This window comes from Idiotropiscis lumnitzeri, chromosome 5, assembly GCF_059441095.1.
Source record: "Idiotropiscis lumnitzeri isolate Australia: NSW breed Sydney's pygmy pipehorse chromosome 5, RoL_Ilum_1.0, whole genome shotgun sequence".
Taxonomy (NCBI): domain Eukaryota; kingdom Metazoa; phylum Chordata; class Actinopteri; order Syngnathiformes; family Syngnathidae; genus Idiotropiscis; species Idiotropiscis lumnitzeri.
The window spans coordinates 16,412,162-16,434,218 of NC_142395.1; the positions used below are offsets into that span (position 1 = coordinate 16,412,162).

The 22,057-nt window shown below is 42.1% G+C and overlaps 1 protein-coding gene across 7 annotated transcripts in view; it reads right to left on the minus strand.

Moving 5' to 3' along the window:
- akap13a (A-kinase anchoring protein 13a) overlaps window positions 1–22,057 on the minus strand; it is an 89,881-nt gene that overhangs the window by 34,616 nt on the left and 33,208 nt on the right. For all 7 annotated transcript variants that reach the window (XM_088296010.1, XM_088296012.1, XM_088296011.1 and 4 more), the window contains exons 8-10: window positions 20,803–22,054; window positions 19,709–19,785; window positions 5,700–5,754 (exon numbers count right to left, since the gene is read on the minus strand). In XM_088296010.1, the coding sequence (XP_088152136.1) occupies window positions 5,700–5,754; window positions 19,709–19,785; window positions 20,803–22,054 (1,384 nt within the window). The remainder of the gene's footprint in view (window positions 1–5,699; window positions 5,755–19,708; window positions 19,786–20,802; window positions 22,055–22,057) is intronic.

Genomic DNA, 22,057 nt, shown 5'->3' on the forward strand with positions numbered 1-22,057 from the left:
CTGACAGACTGCAGTTGACCCCAAATCAGCTGCTACAAGGAAGGAAGGAAATCCGACCATGGGGTGGCTAGAGTCACAGGCGGCTCCTCGGAGTGACCATCGGAAACGTACAAATCCTGCAGCCGAGAACATCAACTGAGCTACTCCTGCTGAGGGACGTCATTAAGAGGAAAAAGTCGCTGTAGTTGAATAATTATCAATCATTTTCCTTTGAAACAGGAAACCAAGCATGAAGTCGAGTTTGTTTCACAAAACGTAGGAGAGGTTTAAATTCTTCTACAGCTTTCGCAGGGATGGCAGCCATTTTCTGGCTAATTCCACCAGCGTTGAAGATATTTCAGAAAATAATATTTTCATTGTATTCAATTTGAAATGCATCTCCATAAATAAGATGAGACACTGAGGAGGCGTATCAAATAATCTAGTAATGCTCAGGTTTGACTCATTTGTGCTGAGAATACTTCATATGCAACCAAAATAAATAATAGTGTAACAAAGAGTCTGTGTCAAACTCTTCAATACTAGCCATTATGCCATTAGGAATATTAACGCTAATGAAGTGATTCAGAGGTATGCGGGTTGAGATAATCCCAAGGCCTTGTCTGACTAGTTGTCTCACTTTATGACATCCATATACACTCACGGTACATTAAACCTGCCGGACATGAAAGTGACTCAAGCGTCTGACAGCTGGCTTAACCATTGCATTTGCAACGGTGTGTGTGTGCATGCGTGTGGGGGTGTGTGTGAGTGTGTGTGGAGGGTGGGGGAGTCTGTCTATGTCCACCCTCTCACACCTGTCCACTAAACCTTACAGGCTAGTGCAAGTTTTGACAGCTGTCACAAACACACACGCTTGCATACACTCACACACGCAACAGGTGACAAATCAGGAGATATCTCAATAGTTTAATGTTGCGCGATCATCCTGGTTGGATTTGCATGGTCCAATTCAATAATTATTAATGGTAAAATAACAGCTATAACGTTATAAAAGCCATAAAATAGTGGCTATTTATTGGAGGAGAAACAGTAGGTGAGTAGTTTAAGGCAGAAGGTAAGCTGTTGTTGACAAACTTTCTGGACACTGCATTAAGGACATGTGGAAAGGGCCAAAATGACTGAAAAATGTCTGCATCAAACCAAAATAGTAGACTTCTTGTGTCTTTTCAGCCACTGAATGTCGAGATTTTTGGTCAGATTTGTTTGGACTGACCTGTTTCTTAGCAAAACTGGCTACATGCTCTGTGCATGCAAGAAAAACTAAAATCTTTTAGAAGTCAGCATCAACCATCTTGCAAGTACACATGGTTCAAATTTAGTAGCAATCAGAAAAAAACTTTAGGAGACATTCATCTTTGAAGAACCCCTGGAAATGGCCACAATGGACACTTCACAGCAAAACGGGAAACATCCTGAATGTTTTTGTGCATTTACTCACGAGCACATGCCACGTAGGCACTAACTAGTCAATGTTGGGGGTTAGAGATTCAAACCAAACGAGTAGACTTCCAGTATATTTTCAGACAAGTTGGTTCTTCAGACTATTTTTGTGGGTCTACACATCATCGACACGCCTATCCAATTTCACATTGCGAGGTAAAACAGGCTTCAGGGGCATGAGTTTTTTATTATTCATTTTTGTTTTAATTATCTGGGAGACCCAACGGAGTTGGTAAAAATATATTTTTATTCGTATTGCAATCGGTGGCGCATAATAGGTTTGTTATTTGGCGGCATCCTTAAATCACATGCATTCATTTGTGGGTTTCATTGATCTTAATTGTGCAAGTCAAGATGCGTTACAAGTGTAGCTAAATCACAATTGAGCATTAAGTCCTGCAGGGTTAATGCAGACTTTGAGTAAAAACATCAATCTCAAGTGGAGCTTTTTACAGTATGATTGGTTTATCAGAGTTTAACTACAATACCCAACCTAACATAGCTCAATATTTGCATTTCTTAAGGCAAAACCATCCCCTTTAAGTGTTCTTTTCCTGTTTTTTTTATCTTCCACTGCGACTTGAGGTCAAACTACCAACTGGATTGACACAGAAATGTTTATGTTTCAAGGCACATCTGCAAAACACATCAGCAAATCCGAATGTGTCTCATGGGGGATGCAAACCGACGAGGCGGGTTTGTATTCAAGATGCATTTTGAGTGTGACGGCTCATGACAAGCATGAATCGCTGTTTCCCAACAACCTTAGAGATGTTGGACATCACCGTAGAGGAAAAAAAAAAGGGGGGGGTTAAAGAGAAGTCGGAAGAAAATGTATGTTGCAAGAGATGGGGAAAAAAAGTTCAGGAGAGATATGATCCCAACAAATCATCCGCTTCCAAGGAAATGAATGTGGCGAGAAATAACGGAGGAGATAAAGCAGCCATCAGGCCTTCCTATCGCAATGCGCCCTCATTCCCTTCCACCCGCACATTTTCATACCCTGAGTCGCTACCTTAAGTGTTTTTGCCTGACAGACACAGATTGCAGATAAAGCCTTCATTTATTTCCTCCTCTTTGGTTCCCCAGCAGGTTATTCTCAGAGGATGACAAAAGTTAAATCTGAGCAAAACACATCATGATAACAAGGTGACTTTATGCAGAGTGAGTGGAGAAGCTAATGACTACGGGCACACTTTTGAGTACCTTAGGAGTCGCCCAAAAAAGATGGCCCGCTACTTTTCGCTTTTTTTTTTTTTTCTTTACAGCAATGCTACTTTTTGCAGAGTCAGAATGAATAATAATGGCTGTGGGCATACTGTGAGGAATGGGAGTTCACTGTATCCAGGACTCTTAAAAAAAAAAAAAAGGCCAATACTACAGATGGAAGATTAAATAGCACCAATCGAAATCAATGTCAAAGTCATATTGACCCACTTTTTAGAGCGTGCCCAAAATTACAGAAAAAAAGCCAAAACTGTAGTCTGAAAAAATATGATTATTTTATTTCTTTTTAATTGCAAACTAACCATGTCGTACGGATTGAAGACAGTGGCTCTGACCAAATGGAAATGAAGATGTTGAGGTTTTCGTTAGGAGTGACCAGGATGGATGGGATTTGAAATGAGATCATCGGAGGGGAGGGACAGACAAGGCTGGATGTTTTGGGGGAAAAAGTTAGAGAGATTGTTTGAACAAGTCCAGACGAGAGATAGAGAGTATATCGGTAGAAGGGGTGATGAGGATGGAGCAGAAGAAGAGAAGGTTGATGGATGGAGTGAGGGAAGACACAAGGGCAGTTGGGGTTAGAGGAGGATGCAGAAGATAGACTTGGGTGGAAGAGGATGACACGCGGTGGCGACCCCGAAGTGGACAAGTCGAAAGGAAAAGAAGAAGGCAACTCTGTGTTTTTTTTTTTGCGACACATTTGGAAGGCTTTTTGGCTGACCCAATGGTAATTTTCCTGTGCCTTTTTTTTTTTTTTTTTGCCAATCCAATCCAACTTGTTACTATTGCGAGATGTGTAGTCGCGAAGGCGATAGCTAGCTGTCCCAGCAATGCAACACGGAGTTGGCCGCCAATTATTAAAGCACCGTAGTATGTGGATGTTATCTATTACAAAGCAACACATATCTCGCACACTCCGATCTCCGTTGTAATACACCAAATTCTTTTCAGTGAAGCAGAAAAGTGGGCCAACTAATGAATGAGTAACATTTTTAGATTCCCTCTGCAAACAAACATATATATATATATAAAATCGTGGCTATTATCCCAATGGAAGCATGCTTTCCAGACATTTTGGGCTAATTCACAGAGAAAACTAAATGAATAAAAAGGGACAACACTGGTAGTTATCGACCATTCCTAGTCGAACAAATGAAACGGGTCAAAATAGTAAATGGAGAGCACTTTTCTAGCGCTTTCTCTAAACCATATTACGCCAAAAGGTAGGATCCAGGTTGGGTTTTGCGACTGTCGGTCTTGTAAATCCATCATCATTGTCCGGGAGCCGTTCCAAGCTAGCTGGGAAAACATCTATTCAAAGTCCAAGTTGGCAGACATTTTTTGTTTGCTGCTATGATGGGATGAGATGCCAAAAGCAAAGTAGCGACAGAGGTGTTGATTCACTTCCGAGATGGGCTTTATTGACTGACTGCTTAACAGTTTATAACAATGCTCATTAGCTAACTATTCCGATACACAAGCTACGGGTGCACACCTGCTTTCCCACGACACTTACGCACTCCCCACATAGTTTACATACTAGAATGAAATACACACTATATTGAAAGATTTGCATAAGAATTTCGAGTAGCTGACTGCATTTCCATGTCCACTCAAAATCCCTTACCTCATAAAGTAAAAGTAATGAGCCAAAGAATGAATAAGTGAACAAGACTAAAGCGTGCATCTTTTGTATCAACATCTCAACCCTGAATTTGACCATGTTCAACCCTAACAAAAAAAAATTTCAGCATCATTAGGATGTGACTTGCCAGGAGCTTTGGGGGTGTGCAGGGGACGCTAACAAGCAAACACGACGGAGAAGTCAATTGGAGGGCACCTAATTAAGACTGCCTGGAGCTGATTTATCAGTAAGTCTCCTTGACATCACCATATAAGGTGTAAAAAGTTCAGGCTGGACATTTTGAGGTCTGTGCTACTATTTAATGAAAACGGAGCGAGTGGGGAGAAAAACCTGAGCTTTATAATGTTGCAGGACTCTTGAGTGCAGAGAGCATAGAGGACACTGACGACTCAGCATCACTTCTACTCGCGTTTGTCACAACTGATCTTTAGTTCTTGTGGTATCCATTCAGCATAATATCATCTGCTTCAAGAAGCACGTAAAGGCATATAAAAATGGGATTTTGCTGCTTAATTCATATTCCACAAATGTTATTCAATATATTAATCAGAATGCCATCTTTAGACTAGTGGGGGAGCAAAGAACATTTTGGAATTGATTTCCCCTTTAAAACTGCTTACTGACACCTCAGATGAAGTTGACTACAAAACTTAACACAACAAAATGAATTATAAACATAATACAAATCTTACTTTGGTTTCCAAATATCACTCACATATGGCTAACACGCAATGCTAGGCTAACATAACTAGCGCCAGTTCTTTTAGACATCCAAATAACCAACATTCAGCAGAAGCAAAAGATGATATAACTACTGACAGGCATACTGTATATTCTTACTACTAGTTTTATTAATGGCCCTTCATTGCGTATTCCTTGTCCTGGTCTTTTATATGATGAAGTTCTATTATCTGCAGGAACAGCCCTAATGTAGGCAATTATAAACAATTGTACAGAGCCAGACACAAATCTTTGCTATTCATGACAGGTCTGTGAATAGCATTTTGAGTTCGCTGCATTCAGGGTACAAAGGCCAACAAAAACTAATCTTATGCTATAAAAACTACCTTTCAGTGTCATTTACTAGCGCTCTCGCTCAACAGAAATGACATGCTAGTGCGTGAGAAAATAAAGGTCATGCAGAGGAAGTCAGTTTTTTGGGTACATGATTCACTCTCACACAAAGCAGCCAGAGAGGCCTCAAAGTCAGCAAGTGTCTGTCCCTTCGGGCAGTATCATTTATGCATGTGGAAAGTCACAGGGCCAATTAGCTATCAAACAAAAGATCCAGAAGACGGGTGTTATTCTACACTGGAAGTTAAACAACCATCGCCGCATATAATCAGTTTAAAGACCAGAAAAAGATCAAGGAAGTTAGTCTTACCTGAGTGTTGAGTGTCGAGTGGCTGCTGTAAGGACGCCTCGGTGTCGCGGTGGATCTACGAAGTGGGAGGAAACAGGAAGACACAAAATCAGCCTCAGCAACATGTGACACGCGTCAGCCGGTGAGACAAAGTGATGTGACGGTCTGGAAGTGTCGGAAAGGAGGCGGCAACGAGGCGACTGCTAGGCCACTAGTGTGACTGCTTTGCAAGTCCACCCTGCCCCCCCCCCCCCCCCGCCCCTCCAATTGAGGGTTAGGGGGGAACGGCTCGGATGGGTTGGCCATCAACACACGGGGGCTTTGCTTCTTATGTGCTCAGTACAGCAATACAACAGCTGTGTGTGTGTGCGCGCGCGCACATGTGCATGCCGAGAGCCTGCCAGGGTTGGTTTTAGCTACAGAGTAATCACACACACCCCTCCACGTCTTTGCATGTGGCAGTAAGAGCTCGGGTGGTTTTTCAGAATCAACTCAACCTAACAGACTCTTTGTGCTAAAGATGATGAAAACAGTGGGTCAGCTTTGACTTTGCATCACAGTCATCTTTAAAATGATGTGATGGACCTTTCACATGAAACAGTGCATTGCATGGACTTTATTTGAAAGCTTTGAGGTGCCAAAGAACTTTCGGTTAGGATCAGGGGCCACTTATCAATGATTAAAGAATTCTTAAGTGTACATACAATCAAGGTGAAAATGGAGTATGAAAAAAAAAAAAAACATTCGGGAAAAACCTGTGTTTTGCAATTGCAGTCAACTGATCTTTATATTCTGGGATGGATCTACAAAACACTCAATCCTTGTACGCTTTATCGGTTTAGATTTCTTTTTTCCTCATCGGGGCAAAGTGGCTTCTCTTTAATGGACTTTACATACTTTTTAAACACTGCAATAGCTTTTACATGAAACACTTCCTCCTTTTTTTAAAGGTTTCTTCTTCTTCCTTTATCCGAATCCTTCTTGGCTCATGACACCACAGTGTTTATCAAAAGGTGACAGTGAGTCACAGTGGTGGCTCACAGAACCCGGTGTGGCCAAAAGTAAACAAATGATCTCTACGCTAAAATTGCACATTCTGTAACAACACAAAACTGCCCGTAATGGGTGATTTAGTGTTCAAATTCAAGCATGGGTCCTTAAGACTTTTTTGTATGCTGTGTTTATCTCTGAAACTGGTTAGAGTGGGACTACTTTTTTTCTAAATTTCCAGGAGCACTTTCTCAGCCTTTTTTTTTTTAAGTCAAAATGCAGACACCTTGCTCTGTTTAAAATAGATGCCGTAAGTCAGGCCCTGGACCGAGGTGCACAAAACAATTTTCGTCTGGATCTCAAAAGGAGCGCCTGAGGTTGTTGCAAGGTGTTCATTACACCACAGAATCCCCCTTCTCACCAAAACGACCTCACTGACAAAAGAAGATTCTAGGATTTATACGGTGGTGATCAATTAATACATCATATAGCAATATCTTGAGGTGTTTTCTTTAAATGTATTCACGTTGTTTAACTTAATACATCCATTGCATAATTAGAGAGACATAACAAAATACATGTAGCTTACTTGTGCATATTGGAACATAATCGCTGCTAAAAAAGCTGTTGAAAAGCTGTGCCAATAGGACTTTTTAAAACAAAACGAAAAAAGTGAGACACTGCAATTTAATTGAGAGTACAGATCCCATGAATGATGTGCCTATTTGTATACAAGTACCTTTGATTCCCAAGAGAAAGTAGGTTTGTGGGCCAGCTCACAAGGCGGTGATGTCATGTCAAAGTTAAAAAATAGACTAAGACAGCGCAGTCATTGATTAAGCAGACACCAAAGACGGAAAAAACAAGACCACGAGTGTGACCCTCCCAGAATGACTTCCATGTGAGATGGCAAAGACTTATCGGTTGAAAAAAGCAGCTCCTACAGCAAAGGACCATGTGTACTCGCATGCATACATCAAACCCCAAACAAACACAAACACACACGGATGCTTGTGCCAACATCACATACAGTTGTGTTGAGATATCAAACAGAGCCCGGCGACAGGAAAGAAACAAGCCAGTTAGCTGGTCACACATATTGAATGGACACACACACCAAATTAAATGGCAACAGAAGAAGTTAAAATTAATTCAGATTCATATTTTGAAGTATAGACAAAAGAACAAATGCCTCAGGGATACAATTGAAGCTTAAACAAATGGGGGAATACCAAACCTTAACACCTTGCTCTAGGCAAAAAATATACTTAAAAAATTTTTTTTAGGGTGGTCCACAAGGCTGTGATACCCGTTTCTGATTTGGGCCAATTAGCTCGTAGGAATTTGCCAATGTATGAGCCCTTAAAATGGACTGAATGCACGGCAACACAAACATCTCTAGTGGAAAAGTCAGGTGGCATAACTGTCGCTGCTATCAAAGTGCATTGTTAGCTACTGGGGTGCCATCTGACAGAAAAATAACCTCATTCATTAAATGTGTGGTAACCCGCGGTTGTGTAATTATTCATCAGTTCAGTACTGGTGTATGGAGGTTGAAATGAAATCAAAAGTTTAGGCGATATATCCTCAAGCAAACAATATTCAGCCATTCAACTCGTCTTTAAAGTTTCAACATGTCTCCAAGTGACCCAGAACTACAAAAGAGGTGAAAAGTTAAAAATGGCAAAGAAAATTCCCCCATCACAACAAATGAAAGAGTCAGAGGCGGTCAAAGCTCTGTCCCGCTCCACGCTCTGCTCGGCTCCGACTGGCCGAGTTAGTTGCTGCAGTCATGAAGCTCCCATTATGGAGATTGAAAAACTCTTGAGCCGTGAGAACATTGATCCAGCCACAAGCGATCCATTATTCTTATTTAATTATTGGTTGTGTTTTATGTTTTCATAAGCCCAATTTCATTTTATTCACGTCATACAGACACAATAAAGGTTTTCTTTTTGATTAAATTCAGGTGCAATCTTTATGTAGAGCATTTTGTTACTGATGTATTTTTTTTTTTTTTAACATTTGTAAGAGCGTTAGTAACAACATGGAAGCAGTGGTGAATTGTTTCCATCATCAGCTGCTGTTGATAAACTTGGCCCAACTGATGTCTGTTGCTCAGTGCGCCAATAGTTTCGCTCTTTTTCAGGGGATTCCAAATTGTTGTTTTGGGAATGCCCAATGTTTTTGCAATAATCCGTCTTCAAAAATGGTTTGCTTTTCTCCCATGGACTCTCTCTTCATGTTTGCTTAACAGCAAATGCAGTTTTCATAGGTGAAACCTAAACTAAAAACAAGCACTATGTAATGTTTACGCAATCAATCTAAAAGTCAACACCTGAACAACTACAAACACCCGTCTCTCATATGTTCCAATACTTTTAATCACTTGAAAGTGGGTGGCTTCAAACAAAATGTGTTCAGTTTGCAAAAATTTGTGACTGTTCAGGCATTTTGGAAAAGGGGATTGATTTGTCAGAAGAATCAGAATCTCAAGAGGGTCCCGTCAGGTTTGCTATGGTTTTTGCAACATAAACTCATCGTCAAAAGAAACTCACCATGAAAATGAGCCATAACTTTCTTTAGGCCATTAAACCTTAAATTTAGCATAGGTATCCCATCTGTCTTAAGATCTGATACTGCTTTAGAAGTTGGAAAAGTGCTGGGTCATTCCACTGACCCCGAAGCTTCCACCCACTCCTTTCAAAGCTGGTCGCTCATGTTTAGAGCATATTTGCAGCATCAAGAGGACCAAAACTGCACCCAGTAAAAACACATCTGCTTTAAAAATAAGCCAACGTAAAAGCATCACATTTTGCTAGAATGATGAAACATTCCTTTTCCTTCAGAGGTTCAAAGGCAATCATGTCCTGGCATGGCTGGTGGATGATAACCCTTGCTCATGCCTGATCGGCACAGGTGCCGTTATTTTTAAAATGCGTATGTAGTTCTTTAACAAGGCATTTCAATTCAAAGACTCAAATAGCAACCGGCTGTGGCCATGCGTTCTCACAACTCGTTGAAATGACAAAAATGTGAATGATAATCACAAAAGCTCAAGTCAGCAGGTATGTTCTGCTGTTAAATAAAATCTGGGGGGTTGGGTTTTCAAATTGGGATGTCCCGATACATTTTATTATATATATATATATATATATATATATATATATATATATATATATATATATATATATATATATATATAGAAGCCTTGACAGCACAAATCCTAATGTATAAATACACAAAACGTTTTTTTCTTAGTTTGCTGGAGAGGGCTTGATCAAGTGATATAACTCAGAGGACAATCATGGCAGCAACACTAGTTAGGGGAATAAAAACGCACCCATTTCTTATTAACCAATGGTTACATAATTTTTAACCTTAAAAACATACTCTGTACTAAAGTAAAATACATTTAAAAAAAAAAATACATTATAAGTTCCTGAAAAATAATCGAAATAAATTCAACCCTCCACAATAAATTTTACGTTTCAAGTGAAAAGTAACAATTCAAGGTGTCACTTTTTCCACATGGGTGGCAATACATTTTAAACTTCTTCATGCATGAGGGGCCTATCAACAATGTAGTGGCAACTTGGCATAATGTAGCGAGGCTCAATGTGCTCAATTAAGCGATTAAACACGGCATTGCTCATCCCAGCCTTTTGCTGTCCCGTGAGAGTCTGTCACACTTTTCACACAGCGTTGATGGTTCTGCAAAAATTGTTATTCTGTGTTTTTGTGATGCTGCCTCAAATGTGCAATTACGATGGTCGGAGTCTGGAATGTACAGCTGGGAGTTTTTTGTTATAGGACTAAACAGCTGAATACTTGTTTGTTGCTTTTGTTTTGTTTTTTATGTTTCTTTTTTTGCTGATACCATGCTGATATTTTATATTTCGGGACATCCCAAGTTTCAACCAACAATGACAGTTTCAAACTGGGTTTTCAAAAAAGGCTTGGAGTTTGAAATTAGTGTGACAACACTGGGTTAGTGTTTCAAATTAGATAAAGGTTCTCAAGCTAGCTTTGCACTTTCACAAGCATGATTTCAAGCCAGAACACAGAATCTCTCTAAGCATGTGCAACACCTCCCTCCTCAATTTAGTCAGTTTTTAACTTGCTGCCAATGTCAGCTCCTGTTTGAGGTGAAAGGATGAGAGAGAGCGAGAGAGAGAGCGAGTATAGCGTGGGAATAAAAACATGGAGCAGGGCGGTGGGCTAACATCCTCCTCCTGCCTCGGAATAGCAGTGGCTTCTGGCGCTGGGCCAAGTGACTTGACTCCAACCGGCATTTCACATCCCAGCGTCTTGGTGCCCGTAAAACTCATCATCATCATCATCATCTAGTTTAGCGGTGCGGCTAACTGTCAATGAATTTTAATGCTAACTGGCAAGTAGACAGATAAGATTAGAAGGTGCTGTGCTGTTTTCCCAGTGCAGCACATCGCTTTACTGTCTTTATTCCTTCACAGTGTGTTGCATTGTCCCTAGCTTGGGAGCTTCATTTGAAACCCCAACCTTTGTTTAAAGCCCTACCACTGACAATTCAAAACCCTAACTAGAAAAACTAAACCTGGGATGAAGGTTTAGATTTAGCCTGACCCAAATTTGGAAACCCTAACAATGGCTATAAAAACAAGATTTAGACCGTAATCAGTCTTGAAACTCCAGGCCTGAAAACTCTTGTTTTAAATAACTCATAAAAGCCTTTAAAGGACATTAAATCCAAACCAGACTCTATATTTAAAGTGGAAACCTTAAAACTTGAATTCTATCTTAAATTGCTAATGCTCTGTTTGAAATCTTAACCTTAAGCAGAAACTCCAACAATTTGATTTGAAACCCAACCTTAGGCATGAAACCCGAACTGTGAGTCCTCAGGCACCAGCACCAGCAAATAGTTTGTCGATGTGTCGCTTCTGTCATGTTTCCATTCGACTCGAGTCTCAAAGAAGCGAGAGGATGGAGGCGAACATAAGATGAAGGGCAAATGTGCAATCAACATTACAATCATCTGCAATCACGCCACATTATGCCAATGAGCCCAACCTGTCGTATGCAAAGGACGAGTGGCATCACGGCCGAGCTAATTCGGCAATAATCATTGGCAGCACACACGCACAAACACAAACACACTCCGGCACTTGAGCCAGGAGGAAAAAGTGAGGCGTAGAGGGAAAAAAGAAAAGTTTCTTTACATGCTGCTACAGCTTTAAATAGCGCAACTTTGGGGTGCAGTAAGAATTACACAGGGATTGCATAACCTTAAACTGGTTTGAATGCTCAATTCATAAACCCTAACCCTGACTTGAGACCAAAATTGAAAAGAGTAACACCTGTTTGAATTTGAAAACTTAAATAGAAACCATGATACTTGCATGAAACAGCTGTACATGTTCTTAAAATCCCAACCCTGGTCCGAAAGCCTCACTGGAAACCCAAGCAGAGTACTGAAACCTCAATTTGAAACCTTGAACTTGTTAGGCACCCTAATTCAAAACTTGAAACCCTAACCCTGGATCGAAAGTGTAATTCAAAACCATAACACCTACTTGGAATCCTAACTTGAAAACGTAACCTTCATTTGAAACCACAATACTTGCTTGAAACCATGATTTGAAACCGTAACCGTTGTTCGTGCAATAGCAATTCCACTTCAAGGGATTATTACACTTGAGTGCCACACAGAGCCTTTAACAGCACCTCAGAGGGGTTAGCGCCACGCTAATGGCACGCTAGCCTGACCAAACAACCCCAACGAGGCCCTAAAACGATCAAATGCAGTATCCACAAACCGCTTTTAGTGTGTGTGTGTGTGTTTTGGGGGTAATCAACAAGCCCCTCGCAGCATCCCCAGTGGACACCAATTAGACTGTTGTTTTTTTTCCACAGTTCTAAGCAGCATTTCAGAGTTTGAGAACCTCGAGATGCTTCATAAAGAGTCACTTTCACGGGTGGAACTTTGCGTGATAGTGCAGTTCAAACCTCCTGCAGTTTGTATCCGACTCTGTCGATGCTCGCAAAAAAAAAAAAAAAAAACTTTTTGGGTGGTCTTACCTTGATCAAAACCACGTTGACGGCCCTCTCGCCCTTGGCACAGAAGCTGTACCTTCGCTTGTGGCGTTCATACATGGTCGCCCCCTCCCAGAAAATGAAAAAATAAATCCAGAGCGAGCGGAGGGAAAGGAAAGCCGATGTGCTGCACTTAACATCTGGACAAGCAGGCAGCCTCTGCGTCCCTCCTCCTTCTCCTCCTTCTCTTTCCCTCCCAAAAACTTGAGTCCGGCCTCTGGCTGACTGGGGCCCTCCCCTCCTTTCTTGGGCTCAGTGAATGTCCCCCTCTGTCTCCTTCAGCCCACCACAACACTAGTTCGTATACAGTGGGACAGATGACACTTTGGCCATTGTTGACTCAGTTGACACAATTAGGCCAGTCGGAGAGGGTCGACGCCCCGTAGTGGGTGGGGAAGGAACCCAAGGAAAGCTCCTGGAGGAGTGGCACGTGGTGGGAAAAGCAACACGGGCACACACTATATAGCTGAGTGTGCGCCACTGGGGGGGGTGGGGGGTCCCAGGTTTTCACATTCTGAACTGGAAATGGAAGCCCCAAATATTCATGTTGCTATGTATGCTTACTGACGCACAAAAAAATGCGCTTAGGGAAAAGATTCATGCACTGGGTCAAATTCACTCAAGAACATTGCTGTTCCGGAGAAAGAAAAACTATAACCCGAACTTGAAACCCTAACACTTGGTTGCCTCCCTAATTTGAATCGCTAACCCTTGTTTGATGAAACTAACCCAGATTTCAGCCTAAACGCAAATCCTGACCCATGACTGACAGCCCAATTTTATATCCTATCGCTTGCTGACAATCCTGAACCCGGCATCGAAACCCGAAAACTTGGTTTAAACCCTAATTTGAAACAAAACACAGGCTTCAGAAAAAATAAAAATAATAACACTTCACACGAAACCTTTATTTGAAACTAACAGACCTGAAATTCCAAACTTGAAACCCAAAACCTTACTCAATTTGCACAATTGGGAATTGGACACCAAACAATTTGATCCTAGCATTACTTCTTATGGGAAAAATTGTTTCCACATCTCAACAAATCTGCGGTCCACCAATTCCCGTCCTGACCTTAGAGGATACACTGTAATCATAGTGTTAGGGACGAGAAACAGCATATTTCACTAGTTATTATCACTGGGTGGGTGTGACACGACTGAGTGGCTGCCAAGCATTCGGAAGATTACCGGCGGCTCGACTACATTTTCCCTCAAGAGCCATCCACATATCCTCGAGGGAAGAAACTCCTGGCTGTGCCCGATGATGTGTCATCAAACGGTGGGACGGCAGCGGATTAACTTTACAGCGTTTCTTTTATTCTGAATCAATACGCTTCTTCGTCTGACTGAATTGTAATCCCACAAGATCCGACAGGAATTGCAATCAGCGGAACGAGGACAACAATGGCAGCGGACGGAAGCCAAAAGCCTTTTTTCTGTGCTTAGTGAGAAAGGGTCGCTGACGAGCTGGAGGGCACAACAGGTGGCACACTGTGGCGGAATCATATTCTTCCCGACATGGCCGCCCCGACCTTTGGTCTTGGCGTCACTTGCCTGCCAAAGAACGGAGGCGTTTGGTGCGTGCTAACTGCCAATGCCGTCGCTGAGTGCCAGCTGTTTGACAAGCGTCGATCACACATTTACATAGCACTCGTGGGTAGTCGTGCATGGACTAACAAGATCGACTCTCCAGAGGGATAAACAGAACCAAAAATATTTTACTGATCATCAGAGTCTTGACCTTTTTTTTTTTTTGGTAAGGTGCAACCCACTGTACATGTCAATCTGTTTATCATGGTCACTGACGCAGTGGTTAAAAAAAAGTAAGCCCAAAAGCTAACAAAAATGGTTAAAGAAAACATCTTTGGAGAGCTCCTTCAGAAAGCAGAAACACCAAATAATTAAATAAAGGGATGAGAGCCTACAATTTCCAGGACAAAGTTGCATTTAAGAGATAATAACAGTAGTCCTACTTAAAACGTTTTTTGATCCCTATGGGTCATTTTCACGCATAAAGCCTGCTCAAAATAAGTGACGGCAGGCTCGCAAATGAGGTAATGAAGCTCTCAAAACCACCCCAATAAAATTTCCATTTCCAACATCCTATCTTTGTGAAACCGGGCTTTCTACGATGACGGTGACCCAAACAAAATTACAGAGTAGACTGGCCATGAGTAACACAGCCCAGGTGTCATTGTCTAACACTAACCTAAGAAGGGACCAACTCAAAAGAAACGAGGACGGAAAGAGAAACAAGCAGATTACTCAAACACATATTTATTATGTTGGTGAGTTGCATTTGTATTATTATTTTTTTTTATTTTGACGAACCGGTCCAAATGCTGCTTTATATAAAAGCAGTGAATGGTGCATAAAAGGCTGGAGACTAACGTTCCAAAGCACAGTCCCTTTTGATGTCCCCTTGAAGAAGCCACCTAACTCCCGCGGTTGTCTGAAAGCTGCCCAATAAATAGAATCTGAAATCTTTTTTTGTCACAGCCGCCAGTGCACTGTCACCTGCGGTGACGAATCGGGACTAACATCCGCTTGGCTGATTCGCTTTACTTCCTTTGACTCCTTTTCATATCTTACACGCGCCGTAGCGGGACAAGCGAGACTTCCATTGCAAATTTCCCAAAAAGCTGAGTAACGCAGTCAGGTCACACCTCAGCACAAACTTTAGAGCCTGGAGCCAGAAGAACATTGATGATTGATTCTGAATGACGTGAATATACAGCTCCTGAAGTTTTTGTGAGGGCCATACCTCAGTCTTCACTTTCAGCTTAAAAAAAAATTGCGTACATTTCAGATGACTATCAGTTGCTAACAAAGGCCCTGTCTGATACTGCAAATGCTCACTACTGCCCATTTAGTGGCCATCATTCTGTTCATGTACCTCAGGCTAGCAGTGGAAACCATGACCTCCATGTCTAGCCAGCTCAACTGGCTCCAATATAAGAACCCAGACCGTCGGCTGTCTATTTGAGACCCCGAACTCTTAAGTGTGACATCGACAGACCCATTTATTGTCTGTTGACAAACTAGCAATGTGCTGCGGAGGGCGACGATGCGCGAGGTAGACAGCGCCAAAACTATTGTGTTTTGTTTGGTCCAACGCCTATTTACTGGGAACGTTTTTACATGCCACCCATACACAGACAGCCTTCTAAGCGATCACTCAGACTTCACTTCACAACAGCATGTGCAACTGTCAGGATCCTTTTGGAAGCAGTTAGCATATTGTTGACACTTTGCCAATTGTGGGAGCCTTGATTATGTACAAAAAAAAAGCAAGTTCGAAGGTTACCACTAAAAGGAAATATCAAAGAATGGACCTAAAAATTTGCATTCATCCTCCCTCAAACCAGCACATAAATTCCAATTTGTAATGGCACTATGAGACAAAGCCTAGGAATTTTTATGACATTTGTTCACCATTCAGGGGAAAGAAAAAGAACTATCGACGCATCCATAATTTACTGAAATCGCCATATCAGGCCACAAACATGATTCTTCTTCTGCACGATTCTTAACAACAATATGCAAACAGTAGGATCACAAATGGCCGAGGAAATTGGGCCAGCACAAGAGACCATTCTTAGATGCAGTAAAAATGAATGAATGCATGACTCAAATGATGAAAATGTTTGAAGGCAAACTACAAAGAAGACATGATAGATAAAATTAAGTAAACACCCCGTTCAGTTTTAATTAGATATTTATTTGGGGTCAAAATTGGAATGATATAATACATGGATTTTTTTTTTTTATTTTGAATATTACAGCACTACCACATGTGACCTAGCTCACCTCAGTAAATGGGACTTGTGTGGCGGCTACCTCACTCGGGAAATTTGCATTGGTTGTCGAACAAATAGTGAGGTAATTTACTGTTTGTTAGTCCCTGGTAGGTTGAGCGTTTTCTGTTTGGATTTTCCAGGGTGGGTGGGAAGAGGAACTGATACTGTGGTGAAGAAAGCTGGTGAGGTTTTGCGCTTGTAACCGTTTTATAGTCACCTGAAGACTGGGAGATGTTCGTGGTTAATTAGAGTGTGTGACAGCTTAGTTTCCTAACTCAGCCTAGTTCCTACCTCATTTGCTTGCACATTTAGGACTATAGTCCTGCTTTTATGTTTGAATTCCTCATTAAAAAAAACAAAAAAACATTTGTTTCTCATGTTTTCGAGACTGGAAGGTTAAAATTGCAACTGGCTACTAGTGTGGATTGAATGGATGGCAACAAAAGAGAAATGCCAGTAATTTCAAAGCAACAACTTGCAGCAACATTTAAATGAAAAAAGAACTCTGACCTGATTCATTTTTGGATGGGGGAATTTTGTTAAAAAATGTGAATTATGACATTTATGATTAGTTCAAAAGCAACATCTTTTTCTGTTTTAGTGTTTTTTTTAGTGTCTTCATTATTCTTTTTTTGTTTGTTTTCTGTTGTATGACTAACTTTTGCTCCATGTGTAGCACTTTGCATACAGCGGTGGCTGTTCTCAATAAATACAGATGAGTTGGTGTAAATGTTGTTCATGACAGAGGTTACCCCCTAATTTCCGTCACAAATTTCAAAATCCAACATTCGCTACCACCACAAGCATTTGCCACTCAGTGAGATACCATCTTGAAATGAAATCATCAGGCCGCCCCAACCGACACCATGAACCTAGTTTTGTGACGATAAGAGAAGATTCCAAAAAGAGAAGGATTTGATATTTATTCTGTACCCTGGTAAAAGTAAGCAAGCCGAGTAAATTTGAAGGTGCTGACCTGACAGAATGGTGTTTCATCAGTCAATACAGACTGGAGATGCTGGAGAGGAAAAAAAAAAACAGCTGCCACTGCCCTTCTGCATTTTAACTGTCGCAATGATTTTCACGCTTGTTTATTTTATGTAGCGGTTCGATATGCTCAGGCTCGTTTAAGTTTCATGAGATGCTGTTGCGCGATGCAATTTACATATTTCAACACAGCACTCCACACTGTAACTCACTGTGTTGCTCCAGCAACATGTTACCGTGTAATAAATCACAACAGCGATGAGCTTGTCTTAAACGCAAGTGCGATTAAATGATCCGTCGCCTAATGCTGTGCACGTTTTTGTCATACCAGTCCGTCTCTGGCTACTTTGATCTATTGATCACGTTGTGACGTAATGTGTAGCGGGAGAAAAAAACTGCTTGCCTGTTCCACTGCGCCTTCACTGTGAGATCATGTAGTTCAGGCAACACTCCAGTCCGTACTGCAGAGTGTGCAGCCTCATTGAAAACACAGCACATTTAAACGGGATCATATAGCAAGGGAAGGCACGGTCTGGGAGAGAAGAGTTTACGAGGCAAGGCTGCTCTCTGCTGGCGAACGCAGCTTACTAGCGCGGACAGCAAACATCTGGCTTTCGGAGGGAGAACAAACACCAACGTCAAACCGCAAGCCTGGAATATGCGGAAAGCCGCTCGGGCTTTCGGCTGCCGAGGAATCCGTCAGTCAGCAACATTTCGGCAAGAAGATGGCCTCCATGTGTTCGTGCATAAATAAACTAAAGCAGGGGAGATCCTGTTGCACGGTTTAAACTCCATGTACAAGCCCCGTGTAAAAATGCACAAAATCAAAAATGAGTGCATGAGTCAAAAGGAAAATATGTCCTAGGGGCTGCTAATCTGGCGTTGGCACCTCAAAGTGCATGTTAGCAAATTTTGCCTCATTACTCCCTCTTCGCCTTTGACAAGAGTTCCCCCCGACTTGCTAAGTGACATTTATCCCTGCCTGCACGGCCGTGTTTGCCAAAGACCTTTTTGTGCAAAAAGACCAAAGTTCACGTTGATGCAGCAGAATTACACGGAGCAGCACGGCAGCCATTCAATACTTGAGAGGCAAATTTGAGTGTTTCCCCCAATGTGACCAAAGTCTGCAAAGGTCCCATTATCAAATGTCTCAACAGATTTCTTTATGAGGTGTGATAAGCATGATTTTTCTTTGGTTAGGGGCTGAGAATAATTTTTTTTCAAAACTTTTCAACATTGATGTTGGAAACTGAGGCCGAACAGGGGTAAACCGTGAAATCCACCACCTCTTTTTAATCAGTGGAACCTATCCTCGGCTATTACCTGAAAAACTTTTAATTTTTGTGCGTTTTCTGTTACACCCTCATGCCACAAGATGGTGCCAAAAAATTAAAACTAAATTGGAGGCTCGTAATTGGTGTCAAGGAGGTATGTGGGTGAAGAGTTGTATTTCAACTGAGAGACACGCTTTGTATGGCAGGGAGGAGCTAAATTTGATCTGGGATGTGTGTGGAAGCTATGCAGAGTCTTTGCAGCACGTGCATGCATATGATAATGTAATACGATTTTAAGTTGAGATCCAAAGTGATTATCCTGTGGTGTGGAGTGCATTAAGAGAGATTGTTCGTCCACGATCTGTATGGAAAACAGTGAAGGTAGAGCATCACAAATGTTAAATGTGTTAAATATTTATGATGCTGGAAAAAGACGCCAGACTAAATGTGAGGAGGAAATTCTCAGGCCGCGACAACATTAAAGAAAAAAGTGTCCCATTTATCTCGTTGATGACATTTTAAGATTATAAATGAAGCGTTTGGTAAGAATCACACACCAAGTCTTCCATTGGCTAGTAATATGTTTATATCAATTGTTGATAAAGTGGGTGGGGAATCACGTGTGCGGATGTGGAGTGTGACCAAGATGTTTATTTTATCTCTGTAGCATGTCAGGCAATATTGGAAGCAGATGATTGATTTTAAAGGGAAAAAAATAATGACTCTTAAAGTGGGTCAGTGTTTGACCATCCAGTTGGACCATACATTCTGAGAACCACGCGTATAACAGTATGACTGTTTATGGCATCTTTTTTCTTGATGATAACCACTACAACATTATTAGTAGTAGTAGTAGTAATTGTAATAATAACAATTTCACACACATACTGTGGGGACTTACCGCGGAAGAGTCAGTCTCATCTGTTTCTTCAGCTTCACAGGTGGTCCCGGCGTGTTCCGACATGATCGCCTGCACCTCTGGAGAACACACACACACACACGCACACAAGTCAGATGGTGAGTGCAATGACAAAGCGGCGGCGTGGAGGAATCAATAACAAGTGAAGTGAGACATTTTTATCCTGTCTGCGTGCGAGCACACACACACACCACACAGGAGTTGGAGCAGCCTGGGGCTAAAATAACTTTGTTACTGTGATCTCCGTCTTCATTTTCTACACAGCATACATTTTTCCTCCCCCTTGCTATATTGATTAAATACCATGTGATCCTAAAAGCTCCAGCGAGAGTGTCTAAGACTGGAAAAGTATCTATTTTATCATTCATTTTTCATTTGTTTTTATAAGTATTTCAATCCTGAAGCTTGAAATTCGACTAACGGAGCAACTGGTAGCTGTGTAAATTAAATTTGCATGAGAAGCTTCAAAGTATCCCATGAATTTATCTGCTCCAGATGTTTCAGTACATCCGAGGGCATTTCATATTATCCCATAGAAAAGCGGCATCACATTTACTTCAATATCACCTAAGTCATTCATATTAATTGCGGTAAATTAAAATTTCTCTTTTAATTTAAATATTTTAAATTCATAATAATCACAATTTTGTTCACGTAGTTACTGGACCCTCTGTGGTGTGCGTTTTAAACTTTTTTTTTAAACGGTAACCCCTTTATATGCACTTTTTTTGCCATTGTCTTTGAAGATTTCGGGTCAACTGCCAGTAATATTATCCTTGTAAGAATGTGTATTACCAAATATTATAAGCAATTATGGATTAAGAGCAAAAATGGCTTTTTGCATGTCAGGCTGGATATAATGCTACCATGAACCCAATGTGGTTGAAGGGACCATAGAATCCCCGTTCCCGTGACTGTACGATTAAACACATCAAGTCTAAGGAATTAAAGTCATAGTTTCTTTAACATGCTGCAAAAAAAGATTAAAATGTAATTTTCCTTTTGCAATTTGTAGATCACATCTCTCCAGCCCCTCCATCATCATGATCTTAGTGGTGATTGAACCTCATACATACCTTCGTTCAGGTCAGCGCTGCTGGGATTTTCCTCTTCCAATGTCCTCTCTGCAGCATCTCTGCCTAGCGACAGATCAGTCACAGAAGGTTCTGGAGCACCTGGCTGCTCGAGTCCATCAGGACAGTCCTCTGGGTGGAAGCCGGACTCCAAAGCGGTGGCGGTTTCTTCCAAACTTGCTGCGGGTTCCGCTGACGTCTGTGAACACATGTCGTTTTGGTCCACTTCTTCCACAGTGAATGCCTCAGTCGGCTGCTGCGCCTCCAAGGGGGTACTTTCCTCGGTGGGGTGGAATATGTCAGTCGTACAGCTTCCGACCGACTGAAAGCTGACGTCGTCGTCACTGGACAGGCCGTGGGTTAGGCCCGAATCGGGATCAATGTCGGATTTGACCATCTGCTCAGGTGAGCACTCGGTCTCCTCTGGATATTCCTCTCCAGGTGATACAGCGACAACGGGATCCTCCGTCAAATTTAACTCCTGAAACGTAGTCTGCTGATCAGGGTCTTGCTGCCACTCAGTCGCATGATCCTGACCAGCTGTTTCCTGGTTTTGTTCCGAGCTGTTTACATCTGGCGGAGGTTTTCCCTCTTCGCGAGGTGGAACATCTGATTCTAGGGTTACATCATCACTCCCTGCCGGAGGTGGGAGGTCTTCTTGCACTAAAGCCTCGTTCTCAGCTTCCTCCTCAGCTAAGGAGTTTCCGTCGCAAACGTCCGGGCCGTGAGTCAACGCCTGGCCATCCTGCTGGACTGGCAAGTCAGATGACGGCGACTGGCCCATGATGACTAACCCTCCGCCGCTCTCCTCCTCTGCGCTCTTAGATACTCCGTTTACTTCCTTCCCAGATAAGTCCTCTCCCTTTGCGGCCTCCTGTCCTTCTCCTCCTCTATCAGTTTCCTGCTCACCCCACCCTGCCGGTTGAAGGCTTTCCACAAGTGGTGGGCTCCCCCCTTCTTGCCGTTCACACAAACTCAAGTTCTGTGCTGTGTCGGGCTGTTGTCTTCCATCTGCCCTCTTAGACTCAAGACACGCCCAATCCTCAGGGGGGCTGAGGCCATGATCCCAAGGGTGTGTTACACACACACTCCCGTCTTCGTCGCCGCCATATCCAAAAGTGACACCACCGCCGTTTCCAACTCGGTTTTCTGACGTGCTTCTTTGTGGGCAGCTCGCAGTCTCAGGGTCGACACCCTCACTGCACTCAGCGGCCGTGTGCAGACAGTCCGAGCGCAGCTCCAGCACAGACACTCTCTG